The sequence below is a fragment of the Fulmarus glacialis genome, unplaced genomic scaffold, assembly GCF_000690835.1.
Source record: "Fulmarus glacialis isolate BGI_N327 unplaced genomic scaffold, ASM69083v1 scaffold27266, whole genome shotgun sequence".
NCBI lineage: Eukaryota > Metazoa > Chordata > Aves > Procellariiformes > Procellariidae > Fulmarus > Fulmarus glacialis.
In genome coordinates this window covers 433-26,144 of record NW_009220428.1, presented here as the reverse complement: position 1 = coordinate 26,144, position 25,712 = coordinate 433, and the positions used below count along the sequence as shown (strand labels likewise).

General features: G+C 42.0%; 1 protein-coding gene across 1 annotated transcript; it reads left to right on the top strand.

The window, feature by feature from the left end:
- Positions 1-14,428: 14,428 nt before the first annotated feature.
- On the top strand, positions 14,429-24,560 carry CASS4 (Cas scaffolding protein family member 4; the record flags this gene model as incomplete). Its single annotated transcript, XM_009580765.1, has 5 exons — positions 14,429-14,863; positions 18,093-18,197; positions 19,240-19,389; positions 21,186-22,520; positions 24,147-24,560. Coding segments are annotated over 5 exons (2,439 nt in total), but the record flags the coding sequence as incomplete, so codon positions are not given.
- Positions 24,561-25,712: the final 1,152 nt, after the last annotated feature.

Genomic DNA, 25,712 nt, shown 5'->3' with positions numbered 1-25,712 from the left:
CATCTTGCTTGAGGCCAGAAGTTTGGGGGTTTTCTGTTTAAGAAATAAGGGCTGGAAGAAACTTAACTCATCCTAGTTAGGTAGATAACGCAAGAGTGAAATAGTTCAGTCCTACACCATCCCAGTGGCACTCTGGTAGTTGAAGGTGGTTGATTGGGGACGAGAATGAGAGGAGGCAAGGCTGCTATACAGCATTCAGAGCAAGCACGCGTGGACGTACAGTGAAGAGGAGCCATAGCTGCATCTTGAAGAACAAGGTTTTATACACACGCAGTCGTCCTGTTATATCTGCATTTGACTGAAGGGCAGTACATCTTTTCACTGTGCAAGTCTGGAAGTATCTAAGTAAAGATTCTTCACATGATCATGCTTACTACTACAGTCAGAGAGGCTTCACACCTAGAAGCTGTATTTGATCAATTAAAACTCCAGTGCAGCTGCTTGCCCTTCTTGAGTTTTGCAGTCTGTACCTCTTGGTAGCTACGTCCCAGTGAGCTGCTCCACTTAGACAAGCACAGTCATACTGGAGATTTATCACCTCCTCAAGAAAGTCTCCATCACCTGCCTAAAGGTCCATTGTATCCATCTGGCATGTAACCTACTCTTGCCTCTCCTTGGAAGAATCTATCATGGAAACATGGCAAGGTGATGCCACAGCTAACACATTAGGACAACGAGCCATGCAGACGTGAAAGCGAAGCAGGTTTGGAGACAAATCATAATTATGGTTTTGTATCTTTCGGCCTTCAGCATTCCTTGGCAGTCAGTAACTGCCACACGGCTCTAGGGAAACTCTTTCCTAAAAAGCCACTTCTGGAATTAGGCTTGTTTGCCACCCATTGAAACAGGTTTCAAACTTTCTACTTAAGAGGGATCAGTGTTTGTCATTTCCTGGACACAGAGGCTGTCTTTCCACCAGAGCTGCCCTGTGAGACTGAATCCCAGGAAAAACTGAAGAGCAATAAAGGAAAAGTAGTTAAGATAATTGTAGTTCAGGTTAGGAATTTCTCCTGTGTGGCTGTAAGGGACCCTTCGAACATGCTGCAGCACAACTGCTCTGCTCGCTGAGCAGGATATTGCAGAACAGCAGCCAAAGCTCACGCCATTTCCTTGTGTACATGTTTAAGCCTCGGTGCAGCCAGGAGGAGTCTTTCACATAGCATTCACCCCCAGGTATGGATGGTAATACATGAGGTTTTCGCAAAGCACCTTTATAACAAAAAATTGTATCGGTGCCTTAAAAATTGAGACAACTTTGAAAGGCATGAAAAACGTTGGTTTCGAAATCCTGAATTTATATGATTGTGGCAGTCTTATTTCTATCCAGCATTGTGCAGCCCCTTGTGGTACATAGTATTCTTGTATTCATTACATTTCTAAAAGAGGAAATACAGGAACATGTAGCAAAACAGAAGGGTGAGACTTCTGACTGCGGTTAATTGCGACAAGTTGGTGGCAGAGAGATCAAGGAAAATTCCACTTGCAGACAGACTTTTTTCTCACTTTTAGATGCTAATAGCGTTTTTCTGTTTTGCATTCTGTTCTTTTTAATCTTACCTGTTGTCACAGAAATTATCTTTCATGAGAATCTTTTCTACAAATTCCTAAAACCTTTCAGGGGTAGAGCTGTCAGATGTGCTTTCTTGAGACGTAGTTCCTAACACACGGTGACTGCAAAGCTGAAGTCTCTTCATCCTGCCATAATTATCTGTATTGCTCCAAGTGACGCTGCTGGTGAATGACAACAATGGATAAAAACATAAGAATCAACAGAACTGCAAAGGTATGTCTGGTTTTTTGAGTACAGCATAGGAACAATTAAGAAAAAAGGGTCCTAGAGTAGGGTTTGATGTTTGAATTTCAGCATGATGCTTGGTGATGTTGGAAATGTTTGGTATCCTCATCTCAAGGTGGACGGAAGGCTCTTTACGATGCTCATGTACCTAATGTCTCCCTGCGCTTTTTGTTGTGACAAAACTATTAACTGGAAGAAATGTCTTCTTGGGAAGGACTCTGAATAAAGCAGGGTTCCCAGATAGCAAATACCTGCGAATAAAAACATTTGTGAAATAATAAATACGCAACTTAAAGGTTCCACCTGTCTTACTGCTATCCTGTAGTAATATTTGAGACACGGTTATATTGTCAGAGACTTTCAGTGACAGTCCAGGTGATCTGTTGCATGATTTTTTCTACATTGCACGCAAAACAGAAGAAATTTTGAAGTACTATATTTGTTTCTTTTGAAAGACTGGAACTAGTTTATAAGGTTTTTTACATTTATTTGTGTATTCATATTGCATCTAGGATAATTTTATATATATACATACACAAAATAACCTGCTGCAGCTATAAGGGTTAGAGAATGCTGAAGTCTTGATTCAAAAGCAGTGCCTTGATTGTCCTACTGTCTGCAAGTCTAATAAGCAGCGTAATGGAATTATTATTTTCATCCTGGGTTATGATCTCAGTGTTTACTGTAAATAAACTGCCTCCTGGAAATTCGATACAAAATATAGTGGGGGGAAAAAGCTTAGTACTAGTTCGATGAGTCACTCTTTTGCACTCAGAATTTTCCATTGAGGCATGTAAAGATAAGAGGACTATTTTTCACATTAAGTCATCGGAAATTGATGCAGGACATTTTTAATTTCTATACAGAGAAGACAGTTTCTATTTCTCAGTATGATATTTTCAGTTTTCTTAATTGGATTGCCAATGGCTAAATAAATGTAATGGTAGCAAGCTGATTTCCTGGTCTGCTGTGAGATCTTTAGACACAGCCATAGCACACCCAGTCAAACTCAGCTGAGTAACAACTGAAAGTCAAATTTATTTCTGCTATATAATTTATGAACTGTTTATAAGGTTCCTACTACCCTAGCAGTACTGTTTGTTATAACATTTGGATGTTGTACTTAATACGAAAATACTAAGGATGTGTTTTTTCTACTATCTGGACTTCTTGTCAACCATCAGTAGCTCTACTGTGACAGGTCACACTTTGCAATTATCGCTGTGCCCCAACTATTCCACCTTCACAAGGAAAACCGTTTCTGAAAATGAATTCAGTATATGAGCACAGCCAGAGAAATGATGTTACTTCTTTCTTGTTGCATATACACCTGCGACATAGTCTGCACAGGAAACGTTGCACCTCTTGGTGCAATTTAAAACAGTCAGCATGACGGGCTGTGCTTGGGAAACAGTTCTCGTACTGTTTGACAACATTGTCTGTGCTGTTGCCAAAGGAAAAATAGGAGCGTTTTTTAAACACACATTACGTTGATCTGAAGTTTGTCTTTCCTTCCAAAATGCCCAGTTCAATATTCCCATCTTGTCCACACAAGTGCGTGAAGATCGACGTGAGATTTGTTTCTGTGGGCTCCTCTGCACCCGGGGATGTGCGCACCTATGGCCCCGCGGCTCTAGGGTGCCTGCTGCCCCCCCAGTCTCCATCCCAAACACCCGGGAGCAAATATGTGTTTCAAAATAGGATTTGCCAGAGCTAATATATTGAGCAAGGAGTTACTTAAATAGCCAAGAGAAATACTGGAGAGAACGGTGAAGTCTCAGACCACACATTCGGGGCTATTCTCAGGGATGCAATCGGGTGGAAGTGGACTCGACGCCCAGCTTTCCTGGGGAAATCGTAGAGGTAAAACTTTAGTTCTGTCATGAGTAAAACAGTCATGTCCCAGGAAATTTTCACCTCATTTAATTTATTGCCAGTTAGCACAAACTTCTAATCACTGATTCAAGTGATTGAGAAAGAATAAACCATGAACAATTAAGCAAGCACTTAAGTAAGCACCTTTCCTCCCCCTTCCTAGTCTCAACTTGCTTTATTTTTGTTTGGGGTATGCTCAGTTCCTTCAAGGACGTGATGGTGGCACAGGAGGTTGGGGCTGGGGGAAAACTCTGGCTGCTGCTGCTGCTACGTGATTATTGCCCATTTTCTTCCACTCCTCCGTGCCTCTGTCCCTGCCCCGGTGTGGGACACCCGCCACCACAGTCCCTCGGGGGGTCCCTGCCCCAGCGTGGGTCACCCACGCTCTGCGGAGGGTGTCCCTGCCCCGGATCCTGTCTGGGATTAATTCAAGAGAACATTTAATTTGAAAGTATTTGAAAGTAATTTTGTGGCCACAAGTTGTGGCTTTGTTACTTTATTTCTGGATCATTTCAAATGCTGGTAGCACCTGAAAAATTCCAGGGTAGTAAATGAACGGCTGTTCCTTATCTTCTGCGTGGAGTGTTCAAACTGGTAAAACTGCTGGTTGTAATATTAAAAAAAAAAAAAAAAAAAAAAAAGAAAAGAAAAACCCCAAAGGCATTCAAATGAGCTGCTTTGTGCCAGGAATTCTTTCCCATTTGGATAACTGCCTTAGCTGCTTGTCTGCTCCTAACCCCAGCCCAGAGGTGTAGATTTTGTTGAGAAAGCATTTTCAATTCAGCATTTTCTATTCAAGATGCATTGCTTTTCTAGTTACGTGATGTGGGTTTGGGAGCGAGTGTCTAATTTCATCTTGAAGCTACCGTGGAAAGAGGAAGGAAAAGACTTTTGCCAGAGAAAAGGCAGCATGTACAAAGGCAAAACCAGTAAAAGTTTGCAAACCCCAAGATATCTCAAGTACAAAGCAGTAAAACCTGTGCATTTGCATACACATAACCTGGGCAGAGCTGTTGCTGAGCAAATAGCAACTATGGAGAATTTTAAATGACACTATTATTTAATAATACAAAGGAATTTTTTTTAAATAATCAAAGAAACAAAACGCTTCAGCTGCAGTTAATGTTTAGCTTTCAGGTTTTCTGCCTCCGAAGAGTGTGATTATTTTGCAGTGATTTCCGTAACTACAAAGGAGATCTGTTCAGTTTTCTAGAGACCTGAATGTGAAAATTTCAAAGTATATCAAACCACTTTTAAGTTCAAAAAAACAGGAGTAAAAACTGATGCTGCAAAATGCTTTAAAAAAAGCGATCCTCGCTTTCTGGTTCATCCCCACTGCCCTGTGTTTTCCTGCTAAGACGCAGTTGCAGCGCAGAAAAGGCATTTCCCCAGGGTCTCTGCAGGAGACATCTGTGTGTCCTGCACCAGGCCCTCATTAGCATCAGCAGCTGCAGGCCAATTGCACCCTGGAGATAATTTTGCTACGTAATTAGCTCCCTTCGTTCCCAATAGCTGCTCTCCTCTGGGGCTCCCAGCACATGCAGCAGGAGGTGGAAGGAGGCTGGGCGTTTGCTCCTCAGGCTTCTAGCCAGACCCTGCGGTGCTCCTGCCTAATCTGCTGGACTGGGCTTGGAGAGGAACGGCTTAGGGAAGAGCTCATCCTCCTCCCTGGGTGATGGAGTAACAGGGAAGTAGGAGACAGGAAAATGAAGGTCAATGTAAGTACTAGATTATTTTATTTCTTTTGCAGTTAATTTAATGGCTTCACTTATTTCATTTGTAGTGGAAGTCTATATGGTGTAAAATCTGCATCTGTCAGGACTGATTTTCAAAGCGTGCTGTTGATGTTGTTTGCATGTTACTAACAGAGCACATGGTCTTAATTTTTAAAATACAATCCAAGTTAAGCTGAAAAAAATGCTTTATCAACAACAACAGTATGGTTAAGAAGGGTAAGGTTTAGTACCATGCATGTTAAGCAATAATATGCCTTATTAAAAAGGTTATCATGAATATCCATTAGGATATCCCTTTTTTCCATATTTTCTTGGAAATAATGAGCTTAAATGATTAACACTGGCGTTATACATCATCTCAAAAAAGATTATGGTTTTTTACACTGAGTACTAGAAAATGGGTAGTGAAAATGTTTTAACAACCTGAGTCACTCTTTGATGAAGAAAATGTCAAGTAATTTCAGTTACTGAGTTATGTGAGCCTGGGAAAGGCTGTGTGCTTTAGGATAATGATTGACCATGTCCTGCAGTGCTCTCCACAGAGAGAACTGAAGCTCAGAAGAGGAAAGGAGTGGTGGCAGTGTCCATTTTTCGGAAATACTGCTCTGGGGGGAATAAGTGCATGGATTAAATCCATTTTATAGTCGTATGTTAATGTTTTTGCCCAGACTTCCAGCACAGCACACACGCAGAGACCCAGCATTAGCTTGCTTTGTGCTAAGCACGATTTCTTTGGCTGTGAAACTACCTGGATCTTTCAGCCTGAGGTTCCAGCTGATCTCTGGCAGCTGTGACTCGGGGCAGGGTCTGCGCGGTCACCATGTGCCCTGTGTTAACGCCAGGGGAAGGGGCAATGTACAGCCGCCATACGGGAGCGGTGATGCACGGTAGTGATTAGGGCAGGTAAAAAAACCATCCCCTTCTTTTCCTGGAGAAAAGTTAAAATTTCAGATAAATGAAATTTTGTCCAAAAGGGTGGTCTTAAAAAAGTATTAATGTTTTTGGGCAGATAACTGCAATGAGAGAGCTGGAGGAAGCAGCAGCCTTTGGGAGTTGTGGTGTTGCTGCTGATTCATTATGAATCGGAGAACACCCACCCCGAGCCTCTGCCCCTTCAGTTGCTGTCACTTCTGCCGCATCCAGGGAATCAGCAGAAACTCCGCTGCAGGTCAGATGGGATGCAGGGACGGCACCCTGCCATGCTTGTGCACCCAAGAGGAAGAATATACAGCAGTCATTGCAAATGAAAAATTTGCAATCTGCTCCTGACAACCTGTCCCAGGAATTTCTTGCCCCTTCCCTGGACAGGCAGAGGAAGGAGAGCAAGGACCCTGCTCTAACGGGTCTCTGTGAAGCATCTATTGCTTAGGAGGCAGAAGGAGAAAACTTGTACTCATCGAACTTTCCGTATCTTTAAATCCATGTTTGGAAATAAATGTTGTAGTAAAATACAATTAAGATACTAAAAGGTTTAGAAAAGCCAAAAAAGTCAATTAATTTGGTGCATATTGGATAGTAGGAGGAACGAAAACCCAGAAGTACATACAGATTCATTTTTTTAAATACCAGGAGATGGCAGTTCATTTTTCCTTTAACTTGGCCATGAGACCACATGTGAAAATGCTATGAATGGGAGTGAAATCCTGATCACACTGAGAACAGTGGGGGTTTCTGTTGGTTTAACACAGCTAGAATTTGATTAACCATGTTTGGAGAAAATTAACTGAACCAGCTTGTAATTCCCACCCCTACATCACTGACTAATGTGAAGCTGCACAATTTCCATCTAAGTGGTTCTGCCTGAAGTTTAAAAACTGGTTGTTCTTTATTTTATCAGAAACAGATTTGACCATTCAGAATTTAAAACACAATGACTAGCACCTGGATCCACCCTCCAAAAATCAATTAACCCTTTGAATAGGCAATAAAAGCAAGTCCTGATACCCATTCTTTGTTAAAGCTTGTACAAAAAGATCTGAAACTTCTGTATGACCAGAACACTTCTTTTCCAAAATACACAAACAAGACAAAAAATACAGCAGAAGAAACTTCTGTAAGTCACAGAAAATGTTGCCCATGAAGTGGGACGTGCAAGCGCCATGGCTAGAAGGAAGGCACATGCGTGTAGAGGAAGATCTGAGCATTTAAAGTAAATTCTTCTTTCTTCTGGCGATGTTGACCATGTGAACTCTGTCTACAATTAACTGAATTGGGCAAAACTTAAATTGACTCAACTTGGTCTACTATTTAAAAGGGACTTCTGGGACGCGTGTTCCCAGCTAACAGGGCAATGGAGAATGTTTCTTTCTTCAGCTTTGTTCAGAGGTGAAGAGATTAACTGGAAGCAGTTCTGTAAACATGTCGGAGGGTGTCATTGATGCATGAATGTAACTGTTTAGCAGACACAACCCACTGCCTTTAGTTGTATGTCTTCCTTCTCCTCAAATATTTTAAGTCCCATTTTTCTGCAGTAAAAGTGCTTACAGATTTTTTTCTTGATGTGCAAAATGCAGCTGAGAAATATTTATCTTCATCCACAAAAGAAACTCCTGTGATTAAAACTATCTTTTTTTTTTAGCTTATTTCAGTAGGCTTTTAAAGAAGCAAATTTAACACAATTGATGAATTTTTTTTTTAATTTGAAATGCTGTGAAGTACTGCAGTATACCTATGTATCACACGAAATAGTATGTCGTAGTGAACTGAAGTTTCCAAATACAAACTGAACGGGAAGGGGGGTTAGAGAAATTATTCTGGCAGACTTGCAGGCAAGATGCTTAAATTATCACTTGATAATCATGAAGGATTTTTCTAGCAACATTTGCATATGTTTTATAAGGACTTTTTTTCTGTTGCATAGTACTATCGGCTGAGGATAGGGGTTGGTACAGGAGAGGGATCAGGAGATCTTAGTGGGGGTTTTTTTGCCTTAGCACAGATGTCGGTCTGTGTGAGTACTCCCATTTTGAGGTTATAGAATTTTATATTATAGACTTGTACAATTATCAGCTTTACTGACTCTTAATTAAAATTTTCCCTCTCTTCATTAATAAACAGGAGTTAACAGCTTTCATTCCAAAGACTCCCAAGGCCTGTTAGGTTTTATAGTGGGAGCGTTGCTGGATAAGGACACACAAACAATAAAGATGTAAAAAGTTTGATTTGTAGGAAGAATTACTATCTTAACATCTGATCTACTCCCCAATACAAGGAGACACACTTCCAGCCACACAAGAACTTTTCTTCACACCTAAGTTAACTGAACCTGTGTTACCAGAGGTCCTATGCTGTAGATCTACTCAGTATGGTTTGCTCAATATATGCGAGTAATTTGCGTTGCTCTAATGTGGTCACGGACTCTGTCTGGGGAGAACAGTGTCTCAGGAAGAGGTTGCAACCTCTGTTTTCTAGGTCTGTGCTCTGTCATCGTCCTGTTAAAATCTGCTCAGTGAGAGAAGAGTACCAGTGCTGTCTGCCGAGGTGCTTTCTCATGGGGCGATGAACTGGCTTTTAAGATGTTCTTTGTCTTAGAAGATTTTTTTTCAGGGCTGCTGATGGGCTGACAGAGAAAAAGCAACAAACGTCAAAGAAGGAAAAACACTTTGATCTCATCTGTGTTGCTTTAGTACTTATTACATGTTGGTTATTGTAAGGACATTAACGAGATCGCATAACATAACAAAGAACTATACACAGCTGGCCCTGGATGGCATTTTGTGGATGATAGCATTAGACAGCCAGTTTCCGCTCCTCTGGTAATAAAGAAAAAATGCAGATCCCATTGGCCCCAAAGCACAGCTTCCTCCTAGCTAAACATCCCGTAAGGTCTCTGTGATCCTGGGAATGCAGTACTTGTTTATAGTTAATGGCAGGTCAGAGATGCTTCTGCTTACATGATAGAAAGGGGCTGCCACAGTGATTCTTTACATCTGTCCTAGGCAGCTGAAAGTGTAGATAGGGCCTGATTTCTGACAAATAGCCCCACATTAGATGAGCCAGAGCCTCTACTACAAGTAACCTCACCCCGTGTAACTGGAGACAGACTTGGTAGACCTTGGCTATCTGTGCTGTCGCATTAAGCACTCACCTGCTATAAACCTGTAACTTTCATCTATAAAATGGCTCCTACTGTTATTGGGATCACAAAAATCAATTGGCTTGGATGAGTTCTCTGAAAAGTGTCTCAAAAAAAAAAACCCAGCAGATTTCTTTGGAAAGCAAATTGGAACAGCTTTGGCATCCAGTGGCTTCTCAATAACTGACTCTATTTCTTAACGCGAGCAGATGGAGCTCGTAGGACGCGGAGCTGGCTGTGGGCAGGGTGCCGGTACGGGACAGGGCACAGACGGGAGAGTGGCGGTTCCTCACCCAACCTTGCAGTGCTTTGGCCATACCCTCCTCATGGGAGTATCGCTAGGGGTTGAATCTCAGTGGAGCATGGGCATAACCAATCTCGCTTTCATAACTGACCCAGCTCAGTGGCTCCAGCAGGCTGCTTCTAGCGCCGTGGGACTCAGTGCCACCTCAAACTCCACTAGAAAACCAGCTAACCTATAGCAACCTCTTTGCTGCCAGAACTACAGCACTTTCCGGTACCAAACCCAGCTAGTTCAATGCTTGCTTTTAAGTATATCCTATAAAATAGTTAAACATATCAGCACCTATGACGCTAGGCATTGCTGTGGGTTTGTTACAGTTTTTTACCAGTATTAGGCTGATCTTTAACATCTCTTTCAGCATCCTGGGCTAGTATTTGTTGAATCCATAGCTGGGACTCCTTAAAAACTAATGGAGCTGATATGAACAGTATTGCCTACATTCCTTTGGTGATAACGCTACATAAAAGAAATGCTTCACAAGTCTCTTCCACACCAGCCCTGGTGTGATCAGTCCTGAGGAGCTGGGTGAGCGACCAAAATGCTTGCAAAGGAAACAAGAAATAAAGGGAACTTAATAGTCCTATAAAGAAAGGAGCAAAGGAGAACACAGAGCAACATACAAAGGCAGACCTGTTTGACCTGTGGTTTTTACACCTTGTGAAAATGTTCTTCCTTCTGTGTTTTTGGGGAAATTAGAATTCAGCAGAAATGAAGTTACTTCAGAGGTGTGGTGCTGCATGTATTGGTTTTTCAATGTATTGCTGTAACTTTCTGCCAGGCTGCAGGCACTAAAAATACACAGAAGAGTCTGTTCAGGGAAGATGTTGGTGGGGGGTTTTTGTTTTCTCTTAGTGGTTTGGATTGTTTTGGGGGGTTTTTTTTGTGGTGTGGGTTTTTTGTTTTTGTGTTTGGTTTTTTTTGCATCCTCATATTGCACTGCAACAAGAGGCTGTCTTTTGAAAGTTTTGCCTGGGACCTTCGTGTAGTTTGCTTGTTACAAATTGTTAATATATTCTGTGTTATACATGTTTCTACCCTTTATAAATTCCTTGAGAGACTAGTTCCAAGTCAAAAGGATAAGAAATCTTCATTAAAATACCTCCCTAAGTTTCTCTACCCTTTCAAAAATGCACTGAAAAATGTCACCAAGGGCTGCAAGCCAGTTAGATCGCTAATGCCTTTCACTGTCACCTGGAATCGTATCTCTAGGGTGGCTGGCCTGTTACGCCAGTGATGGGCTGGTACTCCTGAAAGAAAATCACGAAAACTTGAATGGTGTTGCTGTGCACTTATGCAATACTGAAACTGAGAGTGGGTGGAAAAGATTCGCTCTCCAACTCTGTAGAACTGACCATGTGTCCTGAAACTTGAATTTTAATTTAGCACTGCCTTAGGTAGACGAACCTTTGCTTTTCTTATTCCCCGCCCCTGCTGTTTGAGAGCTCTGCTGACCTGCAGAGGTCTGACAATCTTCCAGTTCATTCACGTTCTACAGTCTGGAGGTCGGGGCCTGTCTCCATCACTTCTCTATTTAAGGTCTTAAATTTTTTGGTTTCAGCCCTACAGATGGGATATGAGATGATGTATAAACAGATTTGTTGTTCTAGCTAGGTCAGGTTTTCCAAAGTGTCCTACAATTTTTTTGAATCCCCTGCTTGGCTTGCAATTGAGATGATTTCAAAAGTTCCTGGGTATTCGTGTTGCCCACATGCCCTAATTTGAGCTCCAAAAATCGGAGACTGCCTTTCAAAATTTGAACCACTGTTTTGCTTTGAATTGATATCTTGCTGTGGGCTGTTCGCCCTTGGATGTTTGCACAGTTTTATTGGCAAAACCAAAGGAATGTGTGCCGCACTTCAAGCGAAGAGACTCCTCTGCTGAAAAGGTTTGTGACTTTCATGGTTGTAAGTTTAAAATTTAACTTTTCATTCAGTGTGGGTACCCCAAATATATTCATCTGACTTTGCCAAATGCGATGTTGGTCAGTTGAGTTTTGACAACCTTTCTGTGGAATACCTTTGTTGTTGAATGGAGCTCAGACCTCCCTGTTGCTTTCACTGACCTGGCTGTTCTCTCGCTTCACCCGTTTTGCAGCAAAGCAGACCTAGCAATGTCTAGGAAAAGAGATGAGAGAATAGTTGGAATTATTTCTCCTGCTGATACCTGTTTATTGTTGCTGAAGTATGAGTGATGGGAAGAGTATCTCCTCACTCTGCATGACTTAGGTTGTATTCTACAGTAATTACTTGCAGAAAGTCTCACTGATGTGTACAGGCCAAATTCTGACCTAGTGAAAATCAGCACATTTACTCTAAAACAAATGAAATTTGAAATTAGACTTGCGTAGTTTCATACATTGATTATTTAAAGAATTCGGCCCAATAATATGTTTAGTATGCTGTTTCCACAGGAAAGAATTAGCTGGGGAAATGTCGACATTTAGATGCCTTTTAAAACCATAGTGTGAACCAAATTTTCCTTTTATTTGTGTTGGCGCAACTAGGGAGGACAGTCTTGTTGTCTGATGCACTAGACGGGGCTCAGTTCCTGAGTTCAGGCTTCCTGGCTCTGCCACCGGTTTCCTGTGTGCGCCTGGATAAGGCCCTTCACATTCAGCTGCCGGTTTGCAAACGGGGGAGAGCGTCCCTCTGCCCGTCCTCTTCAGGTCTGAAGAAGAGGGTCTGTCTTTCAGCATGTCTGTACAGTGCCCAGCAAGACGGGATCAAATGTTAAGCCAGATCTAGAAGTGTTGCTGATGATTAATAGGAAAAGTTGGCTGTTTTCCTTTTTTTACAATTGCAACAATGTCGTGTGAAGCCCAAACCCACCCCGGGCTGCACTCTGGTGGGATTCCTGACGGCCTGGCTTCAACACAGGTGGTTCAGAGCATTTGGTATTGTCCAAACAGAAAGTGGGCTCCCGTGTTCAAGGCGAGAAGACTATTTTGACCAGGCTATGACATAGGGTAAATGGGGCTGTTGTCCATCTCTGGCAGCTGCTGATGGACAAGCCTGTGTATCATAAAAAGGCCATTGTTCATGGCCAGCCTGATGAAGAAATGCGTGCTGCTAACAACAGGCCACTTTCATCAGCTGAGCTGACAAATTGTTTTTTTTTCTGCTGCAACTTCAAACCAGCTGTTGCTTTACAGCAAATGCTCTGGACAAAAATACAAGGCATCACGTTTCCTATTTGGGTACTATCTCTTTGGACATTACTTGCACTTTCTGATAAGAAACTAATGCTGAAACACAGCCAGTGTTTTGGAAGCAGTCAGTCTCATTTTAAAGCTGAAAGCAAATGGTATCTTGTACTGAAAAACACTGCGTCTGCAGCTCTCTCTACCCTTTGCACAAATGCCTCGGGTGAATAAAGCTACCTGCTGCTACTACTTTTCATTCTTTTAGCTGTCATCTTGTAATGAGTAAGCAAATGCCCAAAATAAATATGCTAAAAATAAAATGTGGTGATCTACACACTCATGACTACCAGAAATTTATAGGCTTCGGCTGAAACAGGTAGGGCTGCCCTGTGGTGAAGAAGCCGGTAAACATGAGTATTTGCCATCTCACAGATTTTCCGCGATCTTAGGAAAGTCGCTTGCTCTATTCCTTGGTTTCCTGTCTTAAAAAAATTTACAGTAAGAGCACTCTATGAAGAGTATACCTGAAAGACATACTGGAGACAGAAGTATTTAGATACAGGTGATGTCTGTGTGATGGAGAGAAACACAGACGCTGTTTCAGGTGTGCTTACCTGAAGATAAGCTCACAAACACTCTGACCTGCCGTGAAGACTTACCAGCCAGCAGAGCTCTTTGTTTGGTATCAGTGTGTGCAGAGTTAGATTTTTTTTTTTTTTTTTTCCCCTGAGCTAATCTGTCACATAATCATGAGCCTGGGATGCTCTGAATCAGTAGGATCCAACTCTCTAGTCTGGGGTGGACATGGACACAGCTAGCTGGAGTCTGGGTCTTCACACGTACCGCAGCCCGCCGCTGCTCTTCAGCGGTATTTCTGCCACTGGTGTTAGTACTGGGCACTTACTAACCCCCTTAGCACTGATGTTGCTGAGAGGTCTGCCTTCATAAGGTTCTGAGAAAATAAAGAGTTAAAGGAAAATAAGCAAGGTTGGCTTTTTTCTTTTTCTTTTTTTTTTTTTTTTCTTCCCCAGATAAGAAATAATTAGCCTTTTTCATGTGCAGTTGAAGTCCTCAGATAAACTGGGTAGCAGGCAGGAAGGCATGGTTTTTATTTGTGGATGGGTGATGTATTTTCTCTGCAGCTTCTGACAAAGAATTCACAGAATGCCAGTGGGAAAAACTACCTATTTTTCATATAGGGATGTTCACAAGTAATAAGTCTAAGTAATGAATGTTAGCAGTGCTCTTCAAGAGCCTTGGAGGGAAAAGGTGGTGAAGAAACATATTGCAGTAGTATTATTATCTATTTCTTTACTGCACTGAACGTAGCAGACACAGGCTGTAAACATTTAACTCTGAAACCAATGCTCTGAAAAATATTGTTTAATGTGAAAATGGGTGGACTTGAATTAAACTGAAATTAAGGTGAAGATAAACACCAAACCAGAAACTAATTAACATTTTTGCTGGTGTAACAGCGCAATGCTGATATTTTTTCTCTCTCCAGAACACCTTGGCGAAGGCGCTATACGACAACAAAGCGGAGTGCTCAGATGAGCTGGCCTTCCGCAAAGGAGACATCCTGACGGTTCTGGACCAAAACGTCATTGGCAGCGAGGGCTGGTGGAAATGCTCCCTCCACGGCAGGCAGGGCCTGGCCCCCGCCAACCGCCTCCAGCTCCTCGCCGCCTCTCAGGCTGTCCTGCTGCCTCCTCCCACCCGCAGCGACTCCGCGGAGTCGCCAGCGGGCCAACAAAACATCTACCAGGTGCCCTCCGTCCCCAAGCCTACCGTGCTGTCGTCTACCTATGAGAAGATGGAGGGGTGGGTTAAATCTCCAGCCAGGGTCTCTACCCTGCCTGCCCAAGGAATATATCAGGTACCAGCCTTGGCTGCACAGCTGCTCAGTGAAAGGACCCAAAGCTCAACAAACCAGGTAAGAATATAAGCAGCTATAAAAGTAACAAATGTTGTTATTAAAACAGTCATTGGGAGCGTGAAAATAATAAAGGCTATTGGCCTGAGCGTTTCAGTGGGATTTGCAGCAAAGCCATTCTAATAAATGGTGTTTAGGAAACTCCCATCAATTCTACTACAGTTATAGCATTATGTGAGAAATGCTGCTCTGGGCAACAGATGAGAGTCTCTATATTCTGTAGTCCCTCTCTTTTTTTGACAGTTTAAAGCAGCTGTAAAATAGGGCAGGAAGTAAAGAATATACCATTTGTTTGGAAGCATCTAGAAATTATTTACAAACCTACCCCAAAGTTAAGATAACAAGACACAGAACTTTCTCCTCTGATGGTCTACAGCATGCGTCCATCCAGAGTCCTCGGGGCACATGTGGGGTCTTTGCATCCATCTGCTCAGGAAGATGACCCGTAATTAAAAAAAAAAAAAAAAAAAATCACCTTTTGCAGTGTGATTGTTGCCTTTGGTCTAGTTTCTACTATTTCCAGCACCTCAGGAAGCTCAGAGTGCTGCTGCCTCTCTCTTCTGCTACTCAAGGTTGTCACTACGCTTGCACGAAGTAGCAGCACCTACTATAGACATGCTGGAGGACACAGGGTTTGGTTGTGTGGGCTGAATCCGTTTCTCCCCCAGCCTGTTTTTGCTGCTGCTAAGACAGTGACCGGGGTGTATGGGATGAGAGCAGCCACCAGTCGTCCCAGTTACAGAGGGGAATTGCAAACCTAGCTTTCCAGGGTTTCATTACAGCTGTCTGGCCTGGTCTCTTCTTTCTCCTTGCGTTGGGCATTCAAATGAAACACGTAAGTGGAAAATGTAATTTGACTAAATGTTATATCAAGTGTCTTAACATAAAGAAACTTGTGCTTTCTTCAGCATAAAATGAATGGAGAATCTTTGATAACGAAAGGTAAATAGAGCAGGTGGGGAAGAAGTTCAAGTACAAGTTTTTGTCTAGTCCCATGAGCTCTTCAGCGCTGGGTGGCTCTTTATTCTGTGTATGAAAATCACGTTAGAAATTAATTGGAAAAGGAAAGAAATTCAGCCCTGAACTATATAGCCTTTTAGGCGGATTTAATGATCATTTGATTTATGGGACTCAGTCAGCCAGCCTTCATCCCACTGTGCCGAAAGGCAAGTTATGGAAACCGAGGTGCTGGTTCCTTCTGTGTGGCAAATGGGTGCTGGAGAACAGACAAACTTGGTACATCTCTGGTGACTGAAACCTAATTTTCAGCACTGCAGCTGCACATTCAGCCTTTGTGTACAGTTACCATAACTGCAAGCTCAAACTGAGTAATAGCTACAAAAGACTCTCTTGCACTTGCTGTGATCTGATTTCTCCACATTCCTAACCCTAAAGAAGGCATTCGCAGATTAAATGCAAGATTAATACAAATTTTCCATGTTGTGCCAGCAAATCAGGCTGAAAATATTATTCTTTATCTGAATGTTGGGCCATTCGGCCCAACAGAAGAGCTCCTTGGCTATTCCTGTCTCTCTATCATTTCATGGGTTATATACATAAGCCTTGTTTACTCTAATGGAGAAAGAAAAAGAAGAAGGAAAAAAAAAAAAAGTCCTAGCCTTCTTTTATTATTTAGAAGTTCAGATTTGCCCGAGCTGCCTCTTGCACACCACCACAGCTGTTCCCACAGCAGCTGCACCGCGGCGCTCACAAGCACACGCAGATGCACGGGGAGGCTCCGGGTGAACAGCCTGTGCGAGTGCAGAACGAACCGCAGCGCTCCGGACCGCCCTGCGTAGATCCTATGGGACAACTGGCAAAGCTCCTGGCATACTCAGCTGTCCTCTGAGCAGCTGGGTAAAGCCACTGTAAGTCTTTGAGGGAGCTGATTGAAAGCAATAAAACAAAACAAAATCCCTCAAAGCCTGTGTGCTTTCACCCTATAGAAAAGCCTTGTCGCTTCTTTGTTTGTTGCCTAATACACAGGGCACCTTCTTGCTTTACTGTGACTGAAAGTACTTTAAAATAATTTGTTCTCGAAGAGCTAGTAAGATACAAAATTCAGTGAGTTTCCTTTCTGTTGTATAGAGAGTAAGATTTGTCCATCTGAAAACAGACCTGGGCTAAGGATGGCTTTCTTGATACCACTTATCTTTTACCCTTTCTACTCAGAAAAGTCTCTTCTGCCTCTGTTTGTAAGCAAGACGGCTCATACCCCAGAGCGCTAAGGGGATTTGTGTTCACTCATCATTCCCTTTCTTCAGATGAACGCTAAGAGCTTTCACAAAGACGAAGCAAGCGGTTGTAAAACTGGGAGTCTTGTTCCTCTACCCTATTTCCCCTAAATTTAGTCACTACAACACTCACTCACATGATGGAGAACGCTACCTCAAATTTTAAATAATTTATTATAACGCAGTGGTGTTTCTGTGGGTCAGTAGTTTACAATACTCAATTTATAAACTAGCTGTGGAGAGCCAGGCTAAACCCATGCTAAATGAACAAAACTCCATGGTTTTGGGGTTGACTTTTTAAAAGTCCTTTCCCAACATTCATACTTCGGCATCTTAACTAATTGTCTCACAAATCTGGTCATAGCTCTTAGAATGATGTTTTAAGCAAACAGAAGAATTAGTCTGTAATCGACCTAAATAACGTAATTCCCATATCAGACTTCTCTGTTTATGGGACTGGACAGGACATCAAGGTAACTGTGTTTACTCCTTCCAAATGAGTCAGTTTTTCATAACTACAGAATAACGCATCTCAGCCTGTACCTTTTTGCTGCTCCTACTCCCGTGAAATATGGCTTGACCTAATGGCTCTGCGAGACTGGAGAAGTAGAAATTCCCCTGCTTTCTTTTTTTAGTGGTTCTGCTTTTGAGTAGTCTAAAAACTTAAATGATAACTGGAGCTGGATTTTCTCCAAATCTCTTCCCTCCCTTGGTTAGTAAGGCAGATCGTCTTTGATTTGTATATGCCAATTCTTATCTTACCTGAAATAAAGCAGAAATGCTGTCAAAGGAGAATTACGGGGGAAAAGTACCATGCCTGCTTGTAAGGTCAGTTCCTGTCTATCACCATCAGTGAAAAGCTGAAAGGTTTTTATTCACTTAAGAGTGATTACTCTAATGATGGCCTATTCAACTAATTGAGTTTTCAAAGATGTCCTGAGCTTACTGCTCACTGCAGCTTTCTCATTATTGTTTTGTTTTGTTTTCCCCTAAAGCACCTGCTTACTCTTCCAAGAGCCTGCTGGGCTTCAGTCCCAAATATCAGGAGCGAGGTGTACGATGTTCCATCCACACAGCGCCGGGAGTCCTTACTCACGCAGGTGAGTCCTGCCACGGTCCCCTCCCTGCAGCTGGGACCGTTTGACCTCAGAATAGATTTTAAGGTAAATTCTAGTGTTTCCCTGTTTGCTTTTTGTAAAATTGGGCAGAAACCCATCTATTTTTAGGGAAGTTCAAAACCTAAAGCAGTTCTCTTTTGAATTCGTTAGACATTTAGAGAAACGTGTCTTAAATCTGGTACGTTTCTAATAAACGTTTTTGGATTTACCATTACTGAGTTCCAGGGCATAGATGAATTCTCAGTATCAAAGCGTCAACCACTCTGCCTTGGTTTATCCATCGGGAAATGTGTTTTGTCTCTGTGTCATTTGATCGCGAAGATTTCAAGATGTTTATAGAAGAGTCACTAGTGCATGTACAAAAAGAAACTAAATGTCACCCACACCACCCGCCTCCTGGGCAACAAAATGCAAGGGATTAGATCACGTAACCGTGAGGCACTCGGGGTATGGACAACACATCGACTGCATCTACTGCTGAAGCGTCCTGTTACATGATCTTGCGCTTGATACCATGCTTCCCTGGAGAGAGTGAACGTCACCACGTTTCCTCTACGTCTCACTGCAGCCTGTGCAGGTCACCAGGGTGGGTCAGACGCCAGGCCCCAGCCCCATCCCGTCACCTACCACGCAAAGGTGTGTGTGGGACTGGAGCATGTCCACAGAGCTTCCCCTGCACCTTACGCTCCCTGGCAGCACCTGGCAGTGCAGGGTTGAGCCCACTCTAATTCATTTATTATCCAGTTATCCACAGACTTCTTTGTGTTACCCACTTTGTGTAAGCAGGGTGATCCCAGCCCAGAGTCAAAGCCAGGCGTGCAGGTGGTGGCTGCCTTGCACCACCTACTGCCCAGCGCTGCGGGAAGGTGCTCCAGCAGCTCTCCAGCAGGTTGAGTTTGACCCACACCATCCAAACTAGGAGCTGGGCGGTATATGACCCGAAAGCCTTTGATTCCACCAAAGTCTTCAGTGGGCTCTAAAAAGGATTGAAGTCAACCCGTTTTTTTTTTTTCCTTTTGACCAGAGCGGTGCCACTCCGCCCACCACACGAAAGGGCTCTGTGCTGGTCAGATCCACCGAGTGTTTCCAGGAAGAGCAGAAGCAGCTTTACAACATCCCGTCTAGCCCAAAAAAGGCAGGAGCCGTTATCCAGAAAGACTCACCAGTGGGCAACGTAAGTAAGACTCGTTGGACACAAGAGAATAATCTCTCATTACTATGATGTTGGGCACGTGTGCTGAACCTCTCTCAAGGTGATTGTGGGGATAAGACCAGCGCATCTTCAGTGCAGTACTTTGTCCTTCATATTAAAGAGACAAATACTACCTGGCTCCTGGATAGTCAGGGTACCTACCAGGACTTGGACTACCACTGTGTTTGCATTTGCTTTTTAGACTGCAGGCAACAAGATCTCTTGCCTTAACTTCTTTTTATGACAGTGTGAAAAGCAAATTCAATACCCTACATTCTTGAATGTCTGTTTGTAATATTTAAGCGGATAGAAACTAACTGTCCCCGTTCCAAGCAGCACTCTCCTGCCACCTTTTTTGGGAGTGGAGCACACCTGGCTTTGGGGAGGAGGGGTTGTCAGGCTTCCCATCTCTTCCCCACTGTTTGACAAGTACCATCCTTGAAGAAAAGGCTGATGTGAAATTTTACAACAAAGAAAATGCCTCGGTGGAAACTCTTTATTAGTTGAGTGCCAAATATTTTGGGTTTCCTGAATGGTTTTAGGATCCAAGAGAACTTTGACAGGCTCCTTAGCGCACATGCCCAGTGCTGAGGGGTGGGATCTCAGGGCAGATCATCCCAGCACAGGAAATCTGAGGAGGCTTCCTGGTTTTGTGGATTTAAAGTGCTGTAGGTTCAATGGCTGCCCCACGACTGGGAAGCCAGTCTTGCACAGAGTCTGTTCCGCAGTGACAGTAGGACTGGTGCTACCCAGAAGTGAGGCACTGGCATATGAGAATTGCTCATTGAAGCTGGCTTTTTGTTAGCAATCGTATCGACCAGCTGCAACAGCCTGGGAGCAGATTTCCTTCGGAGACACGGTTTATCGTTGCTTCCAAAATAAAATTTTCTTAGAATTCTTTGTTTGTGGGAAATTTGGAAAATTCTGGCTTTGGTCTGAAACACCCTTGTTTGGGATCTCCTTTTCATGCGCATTTTCTGCAGATGGGGAAGCCTGACCTGGCCAGTTCTTTCTAAAATTTGTATTACATAGTGGTACCTTCAATTGTTTCTTGTTGCTGCACACTCCTATAGCTCCTTGCACTCCCTCATGCTTGTGCTTCATGCTTGTAAGGCATCCAGGTATGATCTGTCCCAAAGTGCCTATTAGTATTAGTCTGGATTGTCTTACACAAGAAGAGAGCATTTTCCAGCTTAGAGATTTCAGCTGTGCACACACATATTTTTAAGGCATTGGGCAAGATCTGTATCCATCTTAGCAAACCTATATTAAGCAAAAATTTAAACTCATGCAGTTGTTTGAGAACAGTCAGTGGTATCTTTTGGTGATTTTTTGTTAGGGTATGCATATAAATGTGGGTGAAGATACCGGAAAATCAAGTGTTTTCTTACGCAGAGGCTAATAAAACCTTACCTCCTTCATTCTGTAAAACTGAACGTTTGATGTTACCTACTAATAAACCGGTATTTCACTTTTCTTGTAGCCATTTCAGAAAACTATGAAAGTTTCCCACCCCAAAGGAGCCAGGGAAGAGCCCACAGATTTCACTGGCTGGGGACACTGCTATATGATTTAATCACCTGTGCTCAAAATATTTTAACCTTCCAATATGCAGCTTGTGCATTTTAGAAAGAAAAAAATAATGGGCTAGCCTTTTTGTGGTGCAGTCCCATTGATGTTACTGGAATTGCATACATTTATATGCCCTGGGAATTCAGTTTTGTTTCTTAGTTCTTGTTTAAAAACACTGTTTATAAATCCTGTGTGCTCTGTTGCAGTTGTATGATGTCCCTCCCAAAAGAGAAACTGATGTTTCAGAAAATGAATCTCAGAAAAAGTTCTGGGGCCATTACAATACTTTGCCAAATCCTCGGAAGTCAGAATGGATTTATGATATTCCAGTATCACCTGAAAAAACAGGGTTAAAACAAAACCCTTCTGCCCGTTCCTTGGAGAACCAGGTGCTGTACGATATACCACCAGCCAGGTACAAGACACTAACAACAAATACTGAAGCCAAAGTTGTAAATCCACAATTATATGATATTCCACCAACACAACGGAAATTAACATTTCCAGATATCCATCTCTATGATGTTCCATCCTCACGGGACGTGCTCCTTTTGCCACAAAATGGTAGCTGTGATGTACACCCAGGTCTCCTGGATCCAAAGGCTGAGAATCAGATTTCTGAGGAGAATGTTTATGATATTCCAAAAGGTTTGCCCACCGCTTTGCAGTCCAAGAAAGAGATGGAAAAAACCAGCAATAGTGCTGGAGACCAAGCATACAGCGCTCCTCCACAGCTCTCAAGAGATGCCAAATTAGAACAAGACAGATTATCTGTTTCTAGTGTGGAGAGCAGAAGCAGCACACTCTCTACATCCTCAAACTCTTCTGCTGAGTCTTTTTCTATGTCATCATCAGAAGAGCCTGCCAAAGAAATTAAACTGGACCTTGAGGTAGCCATAGAGACACTGACGAGATTGCAGCACAGTGTATGCAGCTCAGTTGCAAGTTTAATGATCTTTGTGAGTAGTAAATGGAGATTACAAGAGCACCTGGAGAAAAGCATTGAAGAAATCCATAGAGCAGTTGATCACATAAAAGTATCGCTGGGAGAATTCTTGGCCTTTGCTCAAGTCGTAAAGGTAAATGCCTCTTACCTCACTGATAACAACCTTCAGACCAGAATTAAAAAACAGCTAGAAATACTTATGAACTCATTCAAAATCTTAACAGAAACAAGAGAAGCTCTAAACAACTGCAACTGGTCACTGGAGGCTTTGGTCCTCAGGAAACCTCAGAACAACCCAGATGATCTTGATCGCTTTGTTATGGTAGCCCGCACGATTCCAGATGATATCAAGAGGTTTGTATCCATCATCATTGCCAATGGAAAGCTGCTCTTCAGAAAGCATGAGAAGGAACAAGAAATGAAGCAATCAAAAGTAAACCCAGAATACAAAATGGCAAAACAAATCACAGTGCCAAGAAGAATAGAAATAGATTCACTTCAAAGAAATACTCCTGATAAACCCAACCAAAGTCAGGTCTCTTCTGAGAAACCAAAAGAAAATGCCACTGAGGACTGTGATTATGTTCAGTTACAGGTTAGTATAACTGGATTTTACTATCTATATTCCTGATCGTTTGCAGATTTTAAGCTATTAGCACTATTTTATCTTTGCACTAGTGCCAAATTCAGTTTGCACTACTTCCTATTTTCCAGACTTTATGTGAATTCAGGATTTTGTTAGAGTGCTAGATGGCACATGTAGAATGATCAGTAATTTTAAATAATAAAGAAAACTGGCATTTGAGAACTTACCCAGGCAGCCAGCCAGCCAGCACTGAGAAAATATTTTTAGCTTGCCTGTTTCAATTCATTTGAGAGACAGCTTTTAGTTGGGGGTTAGCAATTTGTTTCTTTTGACTAGTAGTTCTCTTCTTGCCAGTACATTTTGTTTGTTTGACTCTGACATGACTATACAAGAGATGTTAAATTTCTGATTTGAGGTGTATGGGAAAGCATGCTTTCGTAGAAAATTTTGATTTAACAAATTAAAACTCTTACTGTGAATTATCAAATTTGTTAGAATAACTTTGGATGTTTATTAGAATTATTCTTCTTAGAATTACTGAAAAGTCTACTAAGAATATAACACTTTTGGTCTCACAAAGAAATGCTGGCTTGTCTTTAGAATTTAGGAAATGTTATGTTTTGTTGATGTTGGTTTCAGTCTTAGATCTTGCAGGATCAGACACGAAATTTTTAGTAGGAAAAAACCTGCCGTTGCTTCTAATAAGTGTACCATTGTTGTCCATAACTTGAAGGCTGCATAGCAAGTTATTATTTCCCCCTGAAATAAGAGAAAAACACATTTATATTTAAATATATTATGTAAACCATTTCAACTTTGCTTTCATTTTGATTTGTAACAGGCACAGAAAATCATTTCAGGTAAAGAAGTAGCAAAGAAGAGTACAGATTCAAAACCAAAGGTATTTCTGATTTTGAAAACTATTACTGATGAGGACTTCTAGTCCCTGTTTTCTGTGCTTGCTAAAATTCAAAATAATTTGCTTTTGGACAACATATCTATACATAGAGATCTATTTTTTTTTTTCCTCGTAGTTCACTTTCCCAGAACTAGTTCTTAGAATTACTGTTGAAAACGTGTGCAGAACATTTATTTTCCTCAAATGTAACAAACCATTCTAGTTTAAAGTCATACTATTTATTTGCTTGCCTTTGTGTATAATTTGGGATAAGGCTGTGAGAGTTAGTATTTCAAAATATCTGTCAGGCACTGGCATAAGGATTGACTCTTGTTATTTTACAGTTTTAATCATTCATAACCCTCACAAAGTCAGCACCATTAAAGATCAAGTCTGAGTGTTTTGTACTATCTGAAAGCTTGAAGTCCAGGCTCTATAAAGGATTGATGTTTAGTCACAGCACTTTGTGTGCTATCTGTTATTAAAATTGTCTTCAGTGAAATTTGTTTAGGAAAAGGGCTATCAGGATAAAATACCACTTTGAAGTCCCGTACTTTATGGAAAGAGAAATGATTGTAAAAGACTCCTGGGCTGGGGCAATTTGAAGACTATTAACTAACAAAACTCCCTGTAAGTGAAGAAACATGTGAAGAATATAGGGTACAGCAAATAAAAAAAACAATCAGTGTGCCTCCAAGCTGAGTCCATTTTTTTTTTTTTTTTAAACCTTTTTCCAGGTTTTGCCTTCTGCAAAAAAGACTGCAATTCAAAGCAAGCAGGACTCTGTGAAGAAAATCTTTCTCCCAGAACACTGTAAGCTGTGTTTTGGTGCACTTCACAAGGCAATTGGTGTATTTACTAATAGTCTGAGCAACAACCAGCCACCTGAAGTCTTCATATCCCACAGCAAATTGATCATTATGGTGGGACAAAAGCTAGTGGATTCTCTCTGCCAGGAAACTCAAGAAAGAGATGCTCGAAACGACATTCTCCACAGCAGCAGCCGGTTTTGCAGCCTCTTGAAGAATCTGGCTCTCGCCACCAAAAATGCTGCAATACAATATCCAAACACAGATGCTATGAGGGAACTTCAGGATCAAACTGAGGAGCTGTCTAAGTACACACAGCAGTTTAGAGCAATGATGGAATGAAAGACACTTCGCTGTTTTTACAAGTTCTCCATTGTTGTTGCTCCTTTGGCATGTGGCAGCCAAGGGGGGCAAAAGCAGCTCAGTGACACCAACTTTCAGTCATGTCTAAGAACTCCTGCCGGACAGTTCCCTGGGTGCTGGTGCACTTTTAGCGGGTAAAGAGCCACACAACAACAGATGCAGAAGAGGATTTGTAGAATTAAATCTGTACTTTCTTCTCCATTGTTCAGATCCTGCCAGGAAATGTCGTCATCTTAGTGGCTGGGCAGGAAGGTTTGCTGTGTATTAGAGCAAAATTATTTTATTATCTGGCTAATTTCTTATTTTTTAAATTTCTATATAGGTCTGATAAATATATTTTCCTTTTTTTTTTTTCTATTTGGGTATGTAAGGTCTCTCTAAATTTTGCTGCACAATGTTCTGTAAGTTATGATATCCTGTTATCAATTGTTTCTTGAGGACTTTACTCAAAATTTGTAATTTACCATTTTTTTTTAACAGCTGCAAAGCTAGCTTTTGTTCTTCATGTACAAATGCGATGAATGTATTACAGGACAAAATCTGGCAGGTACTATGCATAGCCCAGATGTTAATGGGAAATGTTCCAGCTGGTACCTGAGCATAGAAGGAGAACTGAGTTGGAGGAGTCCTGGCTCCCGATAAATCTACGGGGGGCGCACCTCGGCCGTCCTCCATCACAGCTTGAAGCCATCCAGAGCATTGCTCCAACATAAAAAGAATTTATTTTATTCACTAAATATGCAGAGGCTTTGGACAAGCTATTCCTATAAACTGGAAACATGATGTTATCTCTTGCTGAGCACCCAGAGCACCTGCGCTGGCGAGGCTGCCCCGGGCTCTCCCTTGCCACTGTGGCTGGTCTGTGTAGCTCATTAACTTTATCCTGAATTTGCTGGATCTGAAATACAACAATGAAGGCCCTGTAACCACCCAGGCACCCTGTTTGTACACCTGCACTATTTGTATTTTTCCTAATTAATTTATTTTAAAGTTTTTATCTGAAATTTCGAAGTCTGGCCTTTCTGGGCAACATTGTATCTGTCTCTTTGCTCTGAAAACGCACAATTAGTTTTGCGAGTAGTTACAGCTAATTTGCACGGTCCTGCGCCAGGTGTGCGTGCTCCCGTTGTC